The sequence below is a fragment of the Onychostoma macrolepis genome, chromosome 14 (assembly GCF_012432095.1).
Source record: "Onychostoma macrolepis isolate SWU-2019 chromosome 14, ASM1243209v1, whole genome shotgun sequence".
NCBI lineage: Eukaryota > Metazoa > Chordata > Actinopteri > Cypriniformes > Cyprinidae > Onychostoma > Onychostoma macrolepis.
In genome coordinates this window covers 9,416,783-9,431,378 of record NC_081168.1, presented here as the reverse complement: position 1 = coordinate 9,431,378, position 14,596 = coordinate 9,416,783, and the positions used below count along the sequence as shown (strand labels likewise).

General features: G+C 35.1%; 1 protein-coding gene across 1 annotated transcript; it reads left to right on the top strand.

The window, feature by feature from the left end:
• The first annotated feature begins 2,624 nt into the window (after positions 1–2,624).
• On the top strand, positions 2,625–13,830 carry itk (IL2 inducible T cell kinase). Its single transcript, XM_058798329.1, has 18 exons — positions 2,625–3,014; positions 5,923–6,080; positions 6,258–6,362; positions 6,552–6,633; positions 6,782–6,904; positions 7,076–7,107; positions 7,305–7,456; positions 8,442–8,507; positions 8,649–8,703; positions 9,242–9,321; positions 9,463–9,608; positions 9,824–9,895; positions 11,228–11,396; positions 11,714–11,930; positions 12,014–12,078; positions 12,168–12,286; positions 12,370–12,527; positions 12,936–13,830. Exons 1-18 carry the CDS (start codon positions 3,011–3,013, stop codon positions 13,002–13,004), a joined length of 1,872 nt encoding a protein of 623 aa, XP_058654312.1. The 5' UTR covers positions 2,625–3,010; the 3' UTR covers positions 13,005–13,830.
• Positions 13,831–14,596: the final 766 nt, after the last annotated feature.

The window sequence follows — 14,596 nt, the reverse complement described above, 5'->3', positions numbered from 1 at the left end:
AATTTTGACTTGACAAACTTTTTTAATTTAGTTGATTAATGCTGATTATAAATTAAACCTCTTAGGTACTTTACAGACAAAGCAAACAACACTCTTTTTCTAACACCATCCTATAATATTTAAAAATACATTTAAAATATTTTCCTTGTATGGCTCTTTTGCCTTTCCTCAAAATGATTTAATATTGTTTGTTCTTTTATGTAAATTAGGTGTCGTGAACTGGAGTGCATTTTCTGCACAATACAGACAGGAGTGCCGGGTGCTGTATTCACAGACCCAGTGCCTACGGTGCAGTGAGATACTGTATTTAAAAACTGCACACCTAGGTATGTCGAGAATGGCAGGAGGGGAGTCCTGCATGGGTTTTATTCATTCAAAGAATTTGAGGGCTACTGCTCGGTTGATTGTTGATTGTGATGGAGGTGAATTTCAGAATGAGTAGATGCAATTTTTTTTTTCTCATGTGTCATGTTTATAGTCTATGGTCTTAATCTATATTTGTATATACAATTATATTTTCTGTTTTGTTCTTTGAAATAATAATAATTAAAAAAAAGATCACTGTTATCAGTTTGGTTTTTTGGAGGCACCATGCATAAAATAGGATGCAGACACTGAAAATATACTGTATGTAGTCAATTGAATTTAAAACTACTTTATTGGCTTAAATATTTCTCATGCAGAATTGCCAAAGCAAAAGAAAAATGTCCAAAATTATACTAAATAAATAAATAAACAAGAACCATGACAGAGGACAGATTAAAATAAGAAAGGCAGCAGCTATTTGCACTAAGTGATAGCAGGATTTTCTGCTATTTAAACTACTTATTGCAAACAGTGGTAATTATCGCACGACGCGAAAACACCTACCGTCACCACGTAATGCAAATTACACACGCAATGCGCATGCGTGTCATAGACATACCATACGTCACTTTGCGCATGCGCGATAAACACATACCTGACGTAGGTACCTGACGTCACCGCGCTACAGTCTGCAGCAAATTGTTAATGAAATAGATGACAAATATGAAACATACATACACACACACACACACACATATATATATATATATATATATATATATATATATATATATATATATACAGTATATGTATGTATGTATGTATTTATTTATTTTTATTTTTTGCAATGCATGCAATTCATTACTTTATTCATATAAGTATTTCTGCTCTATTTTAATACATCTTTAAAGGCTAATTTTAGGCGAAATAAAAAATTCTGATTATTTGCTGGTGGATAAGATGAATCATTAATGATGCAAATAACTACATTTTCTAATTAGGCTACAGAAATTGAATAAACTGTAAATTAACATATTAAATTTATTCAACAAAACATTATTTAGTCAAGAGCAGTGAGGGATTTCCTCTGTCTTTTGTTGGTTGATTAACATTAATGACAGATGGCACAGCTTTATTAGGCTGCTGTCACAAGACCTATTTCACGGATCCAATACTTCACTGTAAAAAGTGATGTTGACTTAACTTAAAAAAAATTGAGGAAACCCTTTGCCTTAAAGTTATTAAGTAAATAATCATTTAAAAAATAAGTGAATTGTCAAGTTCCCTTAACTTTTTTTATTATTATTTAATTAATCATTTTAAGGCAACAGGTTTCGTCATTTTTTTAAAGTCTACTTATCACTTTTTACAGTGTACACATGCGTTTTCTTACGCAACTGCTTACATTAACTTAAGAAAAAGCCTACAGTGCTTATGAGGATACTTTCCAGGACGACCATTATGATGTAATTTTGTAATAACTGTATTTGGCCACTTAAGCGCAATAAGATTTGCTTGCAAACTCAGTTTGGTACTCACACTTTGGATGTGGATGTGACAAAAGCGCCTCTGGAGCGCGCGAGAACCGAATGGTGAAAACGTGAAAATAATACATTTGTGTGATGATGCAACAATGACCGATTAGGCAATTGACACTTCTGTCAAATGTACCGAAACGCAAGCTAAAGTCTTGTATCGCAGCGTACAGCTCTAGATGCGCCCATGTGAAGAGAAGGTCAAAGAGAGAGGACGCGGTAGGCCTACGGCTGCATCACTCGCGCTGTTTTCAAATGACTGATTTGATCTGATGGTTTGTGTGGATTTATTTACTCATCTAACCTATATGCTATGTTGAATAAATGTTTTGCAGTAATTTCAATCATTTTAAAGTTGAAAGCTGCAGAATGCGTAATGCGATATATGCGCAATCTCACACCGAAATCCAGGACCTAATTAAACATAATTCTATTATACGTTGAATTATGAAATAGATTTCCATGACTTTTCCAAAACTTTCTGGGTTTATTTATTTTTCCAAGACTTTCCAGGCCTGGAAATTGCTGTTTTAAAATTCCATGACTTTTCCGGGTTTTTCATGACACGAACCCTGAATGTGAAGATCCGGTGCGGTTATCTAAATCAGACAAAAATATAGGTGCGGGCGTTTGGCGGGTGGATAATTTATTTGAAGCTGCGGATTCGGGTGACGTTTTAGCTGCCAAGATGGCGGTGGTCGGCCCCGCCCACTTTTGGCTTCAAAAATGCTCTTCAGAAACCTACGAGTTGCGTCACGGACACTACGTCCATTTTTTTATGTTTGAGCCCCTCACTGCAGAACCATGGGTGCAGGGTCTCTCCTCAACCACCACCAGTGTGCAGCATCCACTTGGATGATGCGACGGCAGCCACAGGACAACGGCGCCAGTGCGCTCACCACACACCAGCTACAGGTGTAGAGAAGAGAGTGTCATAGAGCCAATCAAGTGGATGGGGATTATTGGGAAGCCATGATTGACAAGGACCACAGAGAGTCAGGACCTCGGTTTAACGTCTCATCCGAAAGACGGTTTTGAGTTGCTTGTTTGATTTTTTATTTTTTACATTACTTAAACTTCTTGTTTGTTCATTTGTTTTTTGACAGGTTGCCCATGACGGATTTTTGCTTCAGGCAAGGACTGCAGGTTACAAAGTTAAAAGCTCTAAAATGGGTGAGTAACTGTTAAAGTGATACTTGATTTATTTTATATGTGCTATATTGTATTTTATTGTATTTTGTGAGTGTGTGTGTGTGTGTGTGTGTATTTTCTTTGCATTCTTCCTGGCATTTTCTCCTTTATTTTTGTATAATTTATTTTTGTATAATTGTTTTACTTTCTTGTTTATTAATTACTGTGTTGTATATAAGATTTTTGAATATCTGGAAAAAAAAATAGTATATTATATTAAGAATTTATTAGAGGAAATGCTAATTGGGTTGGTTGGAACTCAGCTAATTTATATTATTATTATTATTTATATTATTATATATATATATATACAGTGGTGTGAAAAAGTGTTGGCCCCCTTCCTGATTTTTTTTTTTTTTTTTGCATGTTTGTCACACTTTAATGTTTCAGATCAAACACATTTAAATATTAATCAAAGATAACACAAGTAAACACAACATGCAGTTTTTAAATTAAGTGTTTTTATTATGAAGGGAAAACAAAATCCAAACCCACATGGCCCAGTGTGAAAAGGTGCTTGCCCCCTAAACCTAATAACTGGTTTTGCCACCCTTTGCAGCAACAACTGCAATCAAGCGTTTGCGATAACTGGCAACGAGTCTTTCACGTCGCTGTGGAGGAATTTTGGCCCACTCTTCTTGCAGAATTGTTTTAATTCAGCCACATTGGAGGGTTTTCGAGCATGAATGGACTGTTTAAGGTCATGCCACAGCATTTCAATTGGATTTAAGTCTGGTCTTTGATTTGGCCACTCCAAAACCTTAATTTTGTTTTTCTTGAGGCATTCAGAGGTGGACTTGCTGTGTTTGGAATCATTGTCCTGCTGCATAACCCAAGTGCACTTCAGCTTGAGGTCATGAACAGATGGCCGGACATTCTCCTTCAGGATTTTCTGATAGAGTGCAGAATTCATGGTTCCATCAATTATAGCAAGTCATCCAGGTTCTGAAGCTGCAAAGCAGCCTCAGACCATCACACTACCACCACCATGTTTGACTGTTGGTATGATGTTCTTTTTATGAAATGCTGTGTTGGTTTTACGCCAGATGTAACGGGACACACACCTTCCAAAAAGTTCAACTTTTGTCGCATCAGTCCACAGAGTATTTTTGCCCAAAGGTCTTGGGGATAATCAAGATATTTTTGGCAAATGTGAGACGAGCCTTTGTGTTCTTTTTGGTCCGCAATGCGTTTTGCCTTGGAACTCTCCCATGGATGCTGTTTTTGTCCAGTCTCTTTCTTATTGTTAAATCATGACCACTGACCTTAATTGAGGCAAGTGAGGTCTGCAGTTCTTTAGATGTTGTTCTGGGTTCTTTTATGACCTCCTGGATGAGTCGTCTTTGTGCTCTTGGAGTAATTTTGGTAGGCCTGCCACTCCTGGGAAGGTTCACCACTGTTCCAAGTTTTCTCCATTTGTGGATAATGGCTCTGACCATGGTTTGCTGGAGTCCCAAAGCCTTAGAAATGGCTTTATAACCCTTTCCAAACTGATACATGTAAACTATTTTGTTTCTCATCTGTTTATGAATTTCTTAAGATCGTGGAATGATGTGTTGCTCTTTAAACATGCTTCACTTTGTCAGACAGGTTCTATTTAAGTGATTTCTTGGTTCAACAGGTCTGGCAGTAATCAGGCCTGGGATTGGCTAGTGAAATTTAACTCGGCTTTCTAAAATAATGTGGTTAATCACAGTTCTTTCATGATTTAATAGGAGGGGGCAAGCACTTTTTCACACTGGGCCATGTGGGTTTGGATTTTGTTTTCCCTTCATAATAAAAAACTTAATTTAAAAACTGCATGTTGTGTTTACTTGTGTTATCTTTGATTAATATTTAAATTAGTTTGATCTGAAACATTAAAGTGTGACAAACATGGAAAAAATAAAAAAATCAGGAAGTGGGCCAACACTTTTTCACACCACTGTATATATATCGTAACGTGTACACTTCTAAACATTGGTCAGGCTCTTGCACCTCCTACAAAAAGTCAAGAAAGCAAAAACAATCATGTTTGGTTTGTCAGAAAAAGAGGGGGGGGTCTAAGATTTTTTTTTTTTTTTTAAATGCTACCAGTAAATATGTTGGAAATTTTTATCCTTTCGTCACATAATTTTATACTCTTTTAACCTACACAAAAACTCTCATTTCATTTCATGCTTTGTTGTAGCCAATAGCAGGTGCATACAGTAATTAAGTTACTTTTTAAATGACTGTTTATTTCACAGTTGTGGTTAGAGAATTTTTCAACCTCTACCTGTAATGTCAAGTTTCAAGTTTTTGTCTATTATGTCTGTTCTCAAAAATATTATATATAAATATAAAACACCAATTTTTCTAGGATAACATATTAATGTTTCTTCTCTTTCCACTGCCTCCATGAGGAAATGTAAGCATAAATTCTCAAGTGAATCCTCCTTTTCACGTTTGGCTTTGTTTACGATGATGTGACTGTCACAGTGTGCCAGTTAGAGAGAGAGAGACATATGGATCTATTTGCAGCTTCTTTATTAAACAAAAGGGACACAGGGAAAACTAAATGCAACTTCAACCAGGAACAGAAACCAAACTAAACGTGCCAGTTACAGTTGCACTCACACGGATAGTAACAATTGAAATCACCTACACTGTATAATATTAAAATGAAAACCACTTAATAAACATTCTAAATAATGTCTTAACGAAGGAGGAGAAAGAGCATGTGTGTGTGTGTTTGTGTGCGTGCATTTGATTGCTTGGGAGTTCATCTTGTGCAGTCTACCTCAGGAAGTGGCTTACCTAAAGTGTCAACTCCGGAAACCTATGCTTTATACATCAGTGTAAACTCTACAAGTGTATAACTAGTGATTGCCACACATCGTTCACCATGAGTCAACCTTCCATGTGGTAGTTAAATATCCAGATTTCACCATGTACCCAAGGGTCATCCTAAAGGAAACCCTGTTCAAGAAATCACAACAGAAGAGAAGAACTTCACCAAGCAATTACAAAGAGAGGATTTTTGTGCTAAACACACAGAATCTGACATACTTCGAACAACGTCCTGGGGTATGTAGTCACACCTTCTGGAGACTTCATTGTAACTGTTACTATTTGCTTTGTAGTATTTGGAAAGTTGCTGCTTTTTATAAGATGCAAAATTACTTTTTCAACTTTTTAATAAGTTAAGAATGTCTGTGATGAATGAGCAGTAGATTAATGACATTCCTTTGTATATTGCCTTAGAAAAAGACAACTCAGAAAGGCTGCATCGAACTGTCTAATATCAAGTGTGTGGAGATCGTTCGCAGTGATGTTCCCATTCCCTGTGATTACAAATACCCTTTCCAGGTGAGAATCAAGATGGCATTTGTTGGAGCAAAACAGCTCACACAGGAGAAAGTGCTTGTAAATGTTTTCAAAATCATGCCTAGTCATATCTATCAGTGCTTTTCCTAAAAGTCTAAAATGAACTTTCTGCCTGATTGATTTCTGTTTACATTGCTTAAACGTTTTGTTGACGTTTTTGTTTGTTGACAGGTCGCCCATGACAGCTACTATCTGTATGTGTTTGCTCCAGACAACGATTCTAGGTTAAAATGGGTCAGAGCTCTGAAAGAAGGTGAGCAGCTGTTACAGAAAGTGACATGCATCATGAAAGAAAAGAAAAAAAGTGTAGAGTGGAATATGATCTTGGTCTGTTTTCAATACTTTTGTTTAAATGTGTACTTTATCTTTTGTATTTTATGTTATTTCTTCAACCTATGAAGCGACACAAAATAACAACTTATTTCTGAAGTACCATCCTGACTTCTGGGTAGAAGGGAAATGGAGATGTTGTCATCAGACCGAGAAGCTGGCGACGGGATGCAGTGAATACTATCCCAATGGAGGTGCAAACTCTTTCACATTAAACACTTTAAAACAGATGCTTATTTCAAGTCAGATAACATCATAGTCACTCCACCGTATATGAATGCAGTTATTATAATGTGGAGAATGATGAATCTCAGTCCATTTCTATCGGTTTCATAAATTTATAAGTGTTTCATTTCATCCCACAGCCAAACCTCTTCCCCCAACTCCAGATCCCACGGTTTGTCATTCAGTCTCTGCTTACAGTTTCTGACTCCCATGTGTCTTCATCTTTTAAACCTAATGTTTTAGGATTGAAATTTGGAAATAGCTTCAAATGTTTAAGATTATTCAAATGTTTCTGTTGTTTTTGTAGTTTAGTATAATCAGTGTTTGGATGAGATGTTGTAAATTGAGCTGTCTATATTTATCCACTAGCGCCGATCTTCAGATCCAGAGGACAGGATTGTTGTGGCTTTGAGGAATTTCAACCCTGTAGAAGATACAGACCTGCCTCTGCATAAAGATGAAGAGTATTTTGTAATTGACAGTTCAGAACCAAACTGGTGGACTGTGAGGGACAAAAACGGGTAAATATCTTAAACAATTTTTGCAGTTAAATGTATTATAATGCTTTCTAAAATAGTCCCTCCACTGTGAAGTTTGACATAAATTACATAAATATATTAATGAATAAAAGTTTTTCACTTTGCCGAATGAGATTGTTAAACAAAATGCCACACCCTTTCCACTCGCCGTCATGAATATCAGACGCAAAAACCCATTCAATAAATAGATAAATAGATGTGAACCATTTCAGCATTGAATATCAGTTCCTCTACAAAAATTGCATCATTTACCTGTAGCATCATTCCTGGTGTATTATATAAACAACATTATAAAATTGTATTATTTACATGATATCTGGCAGATAACTGATTTGAGCAGCTTAATTTACATTTTAACTGTTTGGAAATGTTACAATGATATATAAAGGATCAAGTACTAAAAAATGATCAAAAAAATGGTGTTCCGTTGGTTCTAGTTTATATATGGAAAGCGACAAGACCCCCATACAGTTATTAGGATTTGAAAAGACATACAAAGGAACCTTGATATTTAGCATTAAACAGTGGCAAGTGACCTTGGTGGAAAGTTGTGATAATTTATTTTATTTAATTTTTATATTATTTTATTTATTTATTAATTTTTTTTAGAAATGCCTCAAGATGTTGCCATTATACAAAAAAATGCCTATAAACTAAAAAAAAAAAGGTACAAAAAAATCCTCTATATGACTGATTATTATTCAACCAATATTATATGTTAATTAACTAAAAAAAACATTTATATAAAAATAAACAATGACAGCAACACTTATTTATATAGCACCTCTTCTATGAAGTTGCTAAAGTTTTGTTTAGCATAATGATGAAAAAAAAAAAAAAAAACAGGGAAGAAGCACAGAATTGTGGGAAAATAATGGTTTTTAATTAAAACTCAGTGGTAGGAAATACCAGAGGCTTTTAAATCTTACAAGTAACGCTTTTTGTGCTCTTTTCTCTCCTGTTACAGAAATGTTGGCACGGTGCCGTGCATATATATTGCAGAAAAAATATCAAACAACATCGATAAATTTGAGTAAGTTCTCATCCGTATGTTACAGAATAAAACATTTGATATGAAAGATTTGAAAAAAAAAAAAGTCTTGAGTTCATAATCTAAGCTTTATTAAGCATACAGTAATGGCTTTGGTTTTTCCAATGCTTTGTGGTTTTATAGATGGTACAATAAAGACGTAAATCGGACCGATGCAGAGAGCTTACTAATGAGAGAGGTAAGGCAACCAACAAATAACAGTCATAATATCAATGAATGTTTCCATGTCATTAATCAGATAACCGTAAACTTTAACTTCGTTAAACACTTATGTCATGCCACTTCAGAACATTTTCACAGTTTTTTGGATTGCAGAAAGTTGGGGTTCTTTGCAAACCTGCAAGCTCAAGTTTGCAGACGGTGCAGGCAAAAGCGTGCAGAGTTCAAACAAAATCGACAGCCCTTAAACCAGAATGTGGCTGCTGTATTTCCTGTCAAGACAATCTTACATGTTATGTTTTAAATATGAGAGCTCTCAGACATACATGTGAGATTTGAAACAGTTCAGTATCTGTTATAACCATTATCAGTAACTAGCATAAACAGTCCCTCTACCAAATACATTGACGCATTTATCCATACCACTTTATTTGTAAGAATGAAACAAAAATCATAATTCTGTGTATACATTCTCATTTATGGTATTTATATTGGTAAGTGTTGATATTTATGTTTGAATTTATGGTTAACATTTAAAGTTTTTTTTTTTCTTCCAGAACAAGGACGGGGGTTTCATGGTTCGTGACTCTAAACACCCAGGTGTATACACCGTGTCAATATTTTCCAGAGTCTCAGGGTAAGCGCTTTCTTTGCTATGAAATTGATGTTACTTGCAATCACTTACAAAGAAATATCTGACAATTTTATCCGATCATTATTTGATCTTACACTGGTGTTCTGAAGTTTTTCAGTGAAAATGAATGTCATTCATCTACAGGAATGATGGAGAGAAGTATCCACTAGTTAAGCACTACCAGATCAAAGTACAAAGAGAAGGTGAAAAGGTCATGTATTACTTAGCTGAGAAATACGTGTTCCCGACCATTCCAGAGCTCATCCGCTATCATCAACACAATCCAGCAGGTAAGTTGGAAAAAATTCCATGTAAAGAGTTGCTCTTACAGTATATTGCATGCCACTGTTTTGAATAGCATTTGTTACACAATATCTCGTTAGAGGCACTGCTTTCAAAAACTGTCTTTTGAAATCTTAAAGTTGGTAAAGCTTTAGATTTTAATGTCTCTGAAGAAAACATGCATAGGAGTCTTCACTTTGTCCTGTGCTTGTGTTTGTGGCAGGTTTAATAACCAGATTGAGGCATTGTGTGTCTAGAAATGTCACAAACCCAAGGATCAAGGAGTTGCCATCAGGTAAAACACAAGCTGTCAAGTAAAATTACAGTTGTATTGAAGTGCATTTCTATTTCGAATAAATGTTGTTCTTTTGAGCTGTTTAACCGTCAAAGGTTAAAAAATAAATAAATTTAAAAAAAATTACGATTTCTACAAAAATATTAAGCAGCACAGCTGTTTTCAATATTGATTATATTAAGAAATATTTTTTGAACACCAATTCAGCATATTAGAATGATTGCTAAAGGATCATATGACACTAAAGATTGGACCAAAGCCTTGGACAACATAGGAGACTTCTTACAAAAACATTTTTTTTAAAAATCTGAAAATTTTAAAATGAATTTTGTTTAAAAAATTTAATTTGAACTCTGTGTGTATATATATATATCTCAGTGTTGGGGGTAACGAATTACAAGTAACGCAAGTTACATAAACAGATTACTTTTTTCAAGCAACTAGTAAAGTAACATATTACTTTTTAATTTACAAGAAAATACCTGAGTTACTTTTTCAAATAAGTAACGCCAGTTACTTTGTTTTGCCATTTATTGACTGACAAGTCCTCCTGTCCCCATGTTGAGAGAAATCGGAAGTACAGAGGCTTTGTGTGTGCTGTGTAAACATGATGTTACTGTAGTTCTAGACTAAATGTGAACATGCATTAATTCATCTTACTCTCAAAAAGACAGATTCAGTATTCATCAAAATGAATTAAAACAGTGAAATGCAAACTTAGAATATGACACAAACCTGCAATAATCAAATGTTAAATAAAATGTGTATATGTTATATATTGTAAATATGTTAAATATCCTTTATGTATTTAATCCCATTTTATTAACCAATGTCTTTGCTGCTGACCTTTGATCCAATTCAACCAAACTAATAAGCAAAAATTATTTTAGATAAATTAACATTTGTGCTTCATTGTTTTGTTTTTTTATTGCTAAAGAGTGTTGAACCTTCTTCTCCTGCGTTCTATTGTATGGAAGTGAATTTACTTTTCCTTCAGCCTGAGGCTTATTCTTTTCACTTTTTGGTGTGAAAGAGGTTTTACATTTGCTAAAAATAGAACTTTTTATATTAAAAACAAACAAGCAAGCCCTGTCCAGATTTAAAAAGTAATGCAAAAGTAACGTTACTTTTTACTTTACTTTACTTAGTTACTTTTTATGGAAAGTAATGTTAAAAAAGTAAAAAGTAGTAATGTAATTAGTTACTTTTTTAGGGAGTAACGCAATATTGTAACGCGTTACTTTTAAAAGTAACTTCCCCAGCACTGATATATATATATATGAAAGGTAACCACTTCTTTATAAGCTGTAACAAAATCCGTCTCTTTTACAGATAAATGGGAGATTCACCCTGATGAATTGACATTAAGCGAGGAACTGGGCAGTGGGCAATTTGGCTTGGTCTGGAAGGGAAGCTGGAATGACCTGCAAGTGGCAGTTAAGACTGTCCGAGAGGGTTTCATGTCAGAGGAGGAGTTTAAGGAGGAAGCACAAGTGATGATGTGAGTAACTCATGCTGTACGTTTCAAAGGACATGAATATAATGATCAAAAGTGTACCATCTCTTACAGAAAAAGCAAATAAACTTAACATGTGCAATCACATGTTAAAATCACATGTGAACAAATGTGGACATGTGTGGACAATATGTAATCACATGTTCACATGTGATCACATGGGTTTCACACATTTAGACCACGAAAATGTACATGTGTTTCATATGTGTTTCACGTGAGTTGATTGCACATTTGAAGTTCATGTGTTTTTTTTTTTCTGTAAGGGATGAATTTATTGCATTGCTCATTGTCTGTCTCCACAGGAAACTGTCCCACAATAAGCTAGTCCAGTTGTATGGTGTGGTCACTCAGCGCTCACCCATCTATCTGGTATTTGAATTCATGGAGAACGGCTGCCTGACAGATTTCTTGCGTGCCAGAAAAGGCAGTTTCTCCCAGGAGGTCCTGCTGGGGATGTGTTTGGATGTGAGTGAGGGGATGGCCTACCTGGAGACCTCCAACTTCATCCACAGAGACTTGGTATATGTGTGAACAGGGTCTTTAAAGTGTCAATTTCTTGCTTTTTTGGGACAATTTGTTCTAAAATCTTCCTGTTTAAACAGGCTGCACGAAATTGTTTGGTTTCTGAAGATAATGTGGTGAAGATATCAGATTTTGGAATGACAAGGTGAGTAGCAGCGCCTCAGTTTTGCGGATTCCCACGTCACTGCTTTTTAAAACCTCAGCGTAATGGAAAATTCCCACCTGTATTTGCAGGTTTGTTTTAGATGATCAATACACCAGTTCTTATGGGTCCAAATTTCCAGTGAGATGGTCCTCTCCAGAGGTGATCAAATTCGGGAAGTACAGCAGCAAATCAGACGTGTGGTCATTTGGTGAGTCCATATTAATCCACTGAGATGATGTTAATCAGAATCCACACATTTGATCTAAACACATATTGATGTCTCATTTGTAGGTGTGTTCATGTGGGAGGTGTACAGTGAGGGCCGTGTGCCCTATGATAGCCGTAGTAATGCAGAGGTAGTGGAGACCCTAAATGCAGGACAGCGGCTCCTGAGACCCCGGCTCTGTCCACAGAGTGTGTACGAGTTAATGCAGTGGAGCTGGAAAGAGGTGAGTCTTGCTTAAAATGCATCATAAACTTTCCAGCATATAAATCATTCTTGAAACGTGAGTAGATTTGAATATTAATAAAATATAACGTCATCCCGAAAAGGTGGTTCTACTGAGAAATCCTGTTCTCACGAATAGGGCCTTCTGAGGAAGTTAGTCATGTTCTCATTTTGCTTTAACGTTTTTTTTTTCTTTCACAGTTTTATACGTGGATTATGTAGGGTATTTTTACACACAATTAATGTGTTTTATTACTAAACCTTCCTACTGTGTGTCTTTTGTTACTCATGTAATTCAAAGCAGATAATGTTTCTGTATCCTGATTTGTTTATTTAGTTATTTGTCTATGCGTCTTGTTAGTGTCATTATTGCCACGGCAACATAAACATAACAATGTTTGTTTAACAGAAACCTGAGGATCGACCCTCGTTTGCTCTGCTCCTGCATGAACTGGCCTGCCTTGAACAAGAACCTTGATCCTGATCACATCCTTCCCTGTTCTGGCTTATATGGATAGTTCATTGAAAAAAGGACATTTTGTCATCGTTTAATAACCGTCATGTCATTTCAAACCTGTTTTTTGTGGAACACAGAAGGTGAATTTTGAAGAATCTTTGCATAGCAGTTTTCCATATATGGAAGTTCGTATTTGACCAAATAGGAAAAAAGGCACTTTAAATTGTGTTAGGTTTTGACTTATGAGCTATATTTTGGGTGGTCATATCGAAGTTATATGATATAAAAATAAATAAATTAATTAAAAAAATAAATTAATTAAAAATTAAAACTGTAGATGTGCCTTACTTTGCAGCTTGGAAAACTTGACAAATTATGAAAAATTTGCTGTTTAATAGGTTTGAATGGCATGAGAATGAGTAAATAATGACAGAATTAGATTTTTGAGTGAACTGTCCCTCTAAATGAAAATACTGTATATTGTAAAAATCACATATTGTATTTATTTGTATATTTTATTTATTTCACAGATTTTATTTTCATCATGTATTCCACATTATGTCACTGAATTGTATTTTATACATGCATGACTTCTGCAAATACAAAACTGTCCCTTAGGAGGCATACACGAGCCATATTTTTTCTTCACCAGTAAAAGGTTGCTTATTACTATTGTAATGTATTCAACAAAACATCACATTTACATCTATGTACTGATTCTGTCAGTGATACTTTCCTTTAATCTAAAAAACTAAACTCACAATTTGCTAAATGAAGTAAAAGTTAGTAATACTAATCTAATTGAACTGATTTTTTGATAAATTTGTTTATATTAAAGCTACCTTACTAACCAAGTCTACAGACTGTTTATTATAACAATCATGCATGTTTAAGCACATGATGCAGACCTGCTTTTAATGCTGATTGGTGCATAGTAACACAAATGCCTTCACTGGTTACTGTGACAACGGCACTGAATAGAAACACTCCAGCATGCCAGTGTTCACTGTATGTGCAGCCTGAGGCCATAGGCACCAAATAAGTGCATATTTATTTAATGAGTTTGCAGAGAGAAATACATTTTTTAAAACTAATGCAGAGAAATAAAGAAACAGAGCCCAGGCCCAGTAGAGGACCTTAGTGGGCCCCTCATCACAGACCCTTAGTCCTGGGATCAGAAGATTTTAATTTAATTGATTCTGTTTGTATTTGAAAAGTACTATTTGACATTCTGTGTTTATCTTTTTAGAAAAATGCACCCTCTTAAGGGTAAAAGCGCCTCTGAAAATCAATTCAGCGAATTCACCTTAGTATATTTCTAGATTATTTGTCTCTTTATATTCCTATAAACTTAAACCATCATTGTTCATGGCATAATATAAATCGACCACAGAGATAGAGTGCTAAGTGGGTCAGAAGTACAGCAGTCGATGCAAATTTATGACCATGCACACTCAATAGAAAACACCCTAGAATTTGCACTTATCTTTCCTTCTTCGTTCATAATCATACTAAAAATTAAAGCACGACTCGAAGAAATTTTAAAATAGACGATGCAAACTGATGACTCACACCAGAGATGCTGTTTTAAATGGGTGCCTGTCTCTTTAAGA

Coding starts and splice junctions, on each gene's coding strand:
- itk (XM_058798329.1), top strand. Junction 6,634..6,781: donor GGTCAGAGCTCTGAAAGAAG/GTGAGCAGCTGT, acceptor CAACCTATGAAG/CGACACAAAATAACAACTTA. Junction 9,609..9,823: donor TCATCAACACAATCCAGCAG/GTAAGTTGGAAA, acceptor TGTTTGTGGCAG/GTTTAATAACCAGATTGAGG.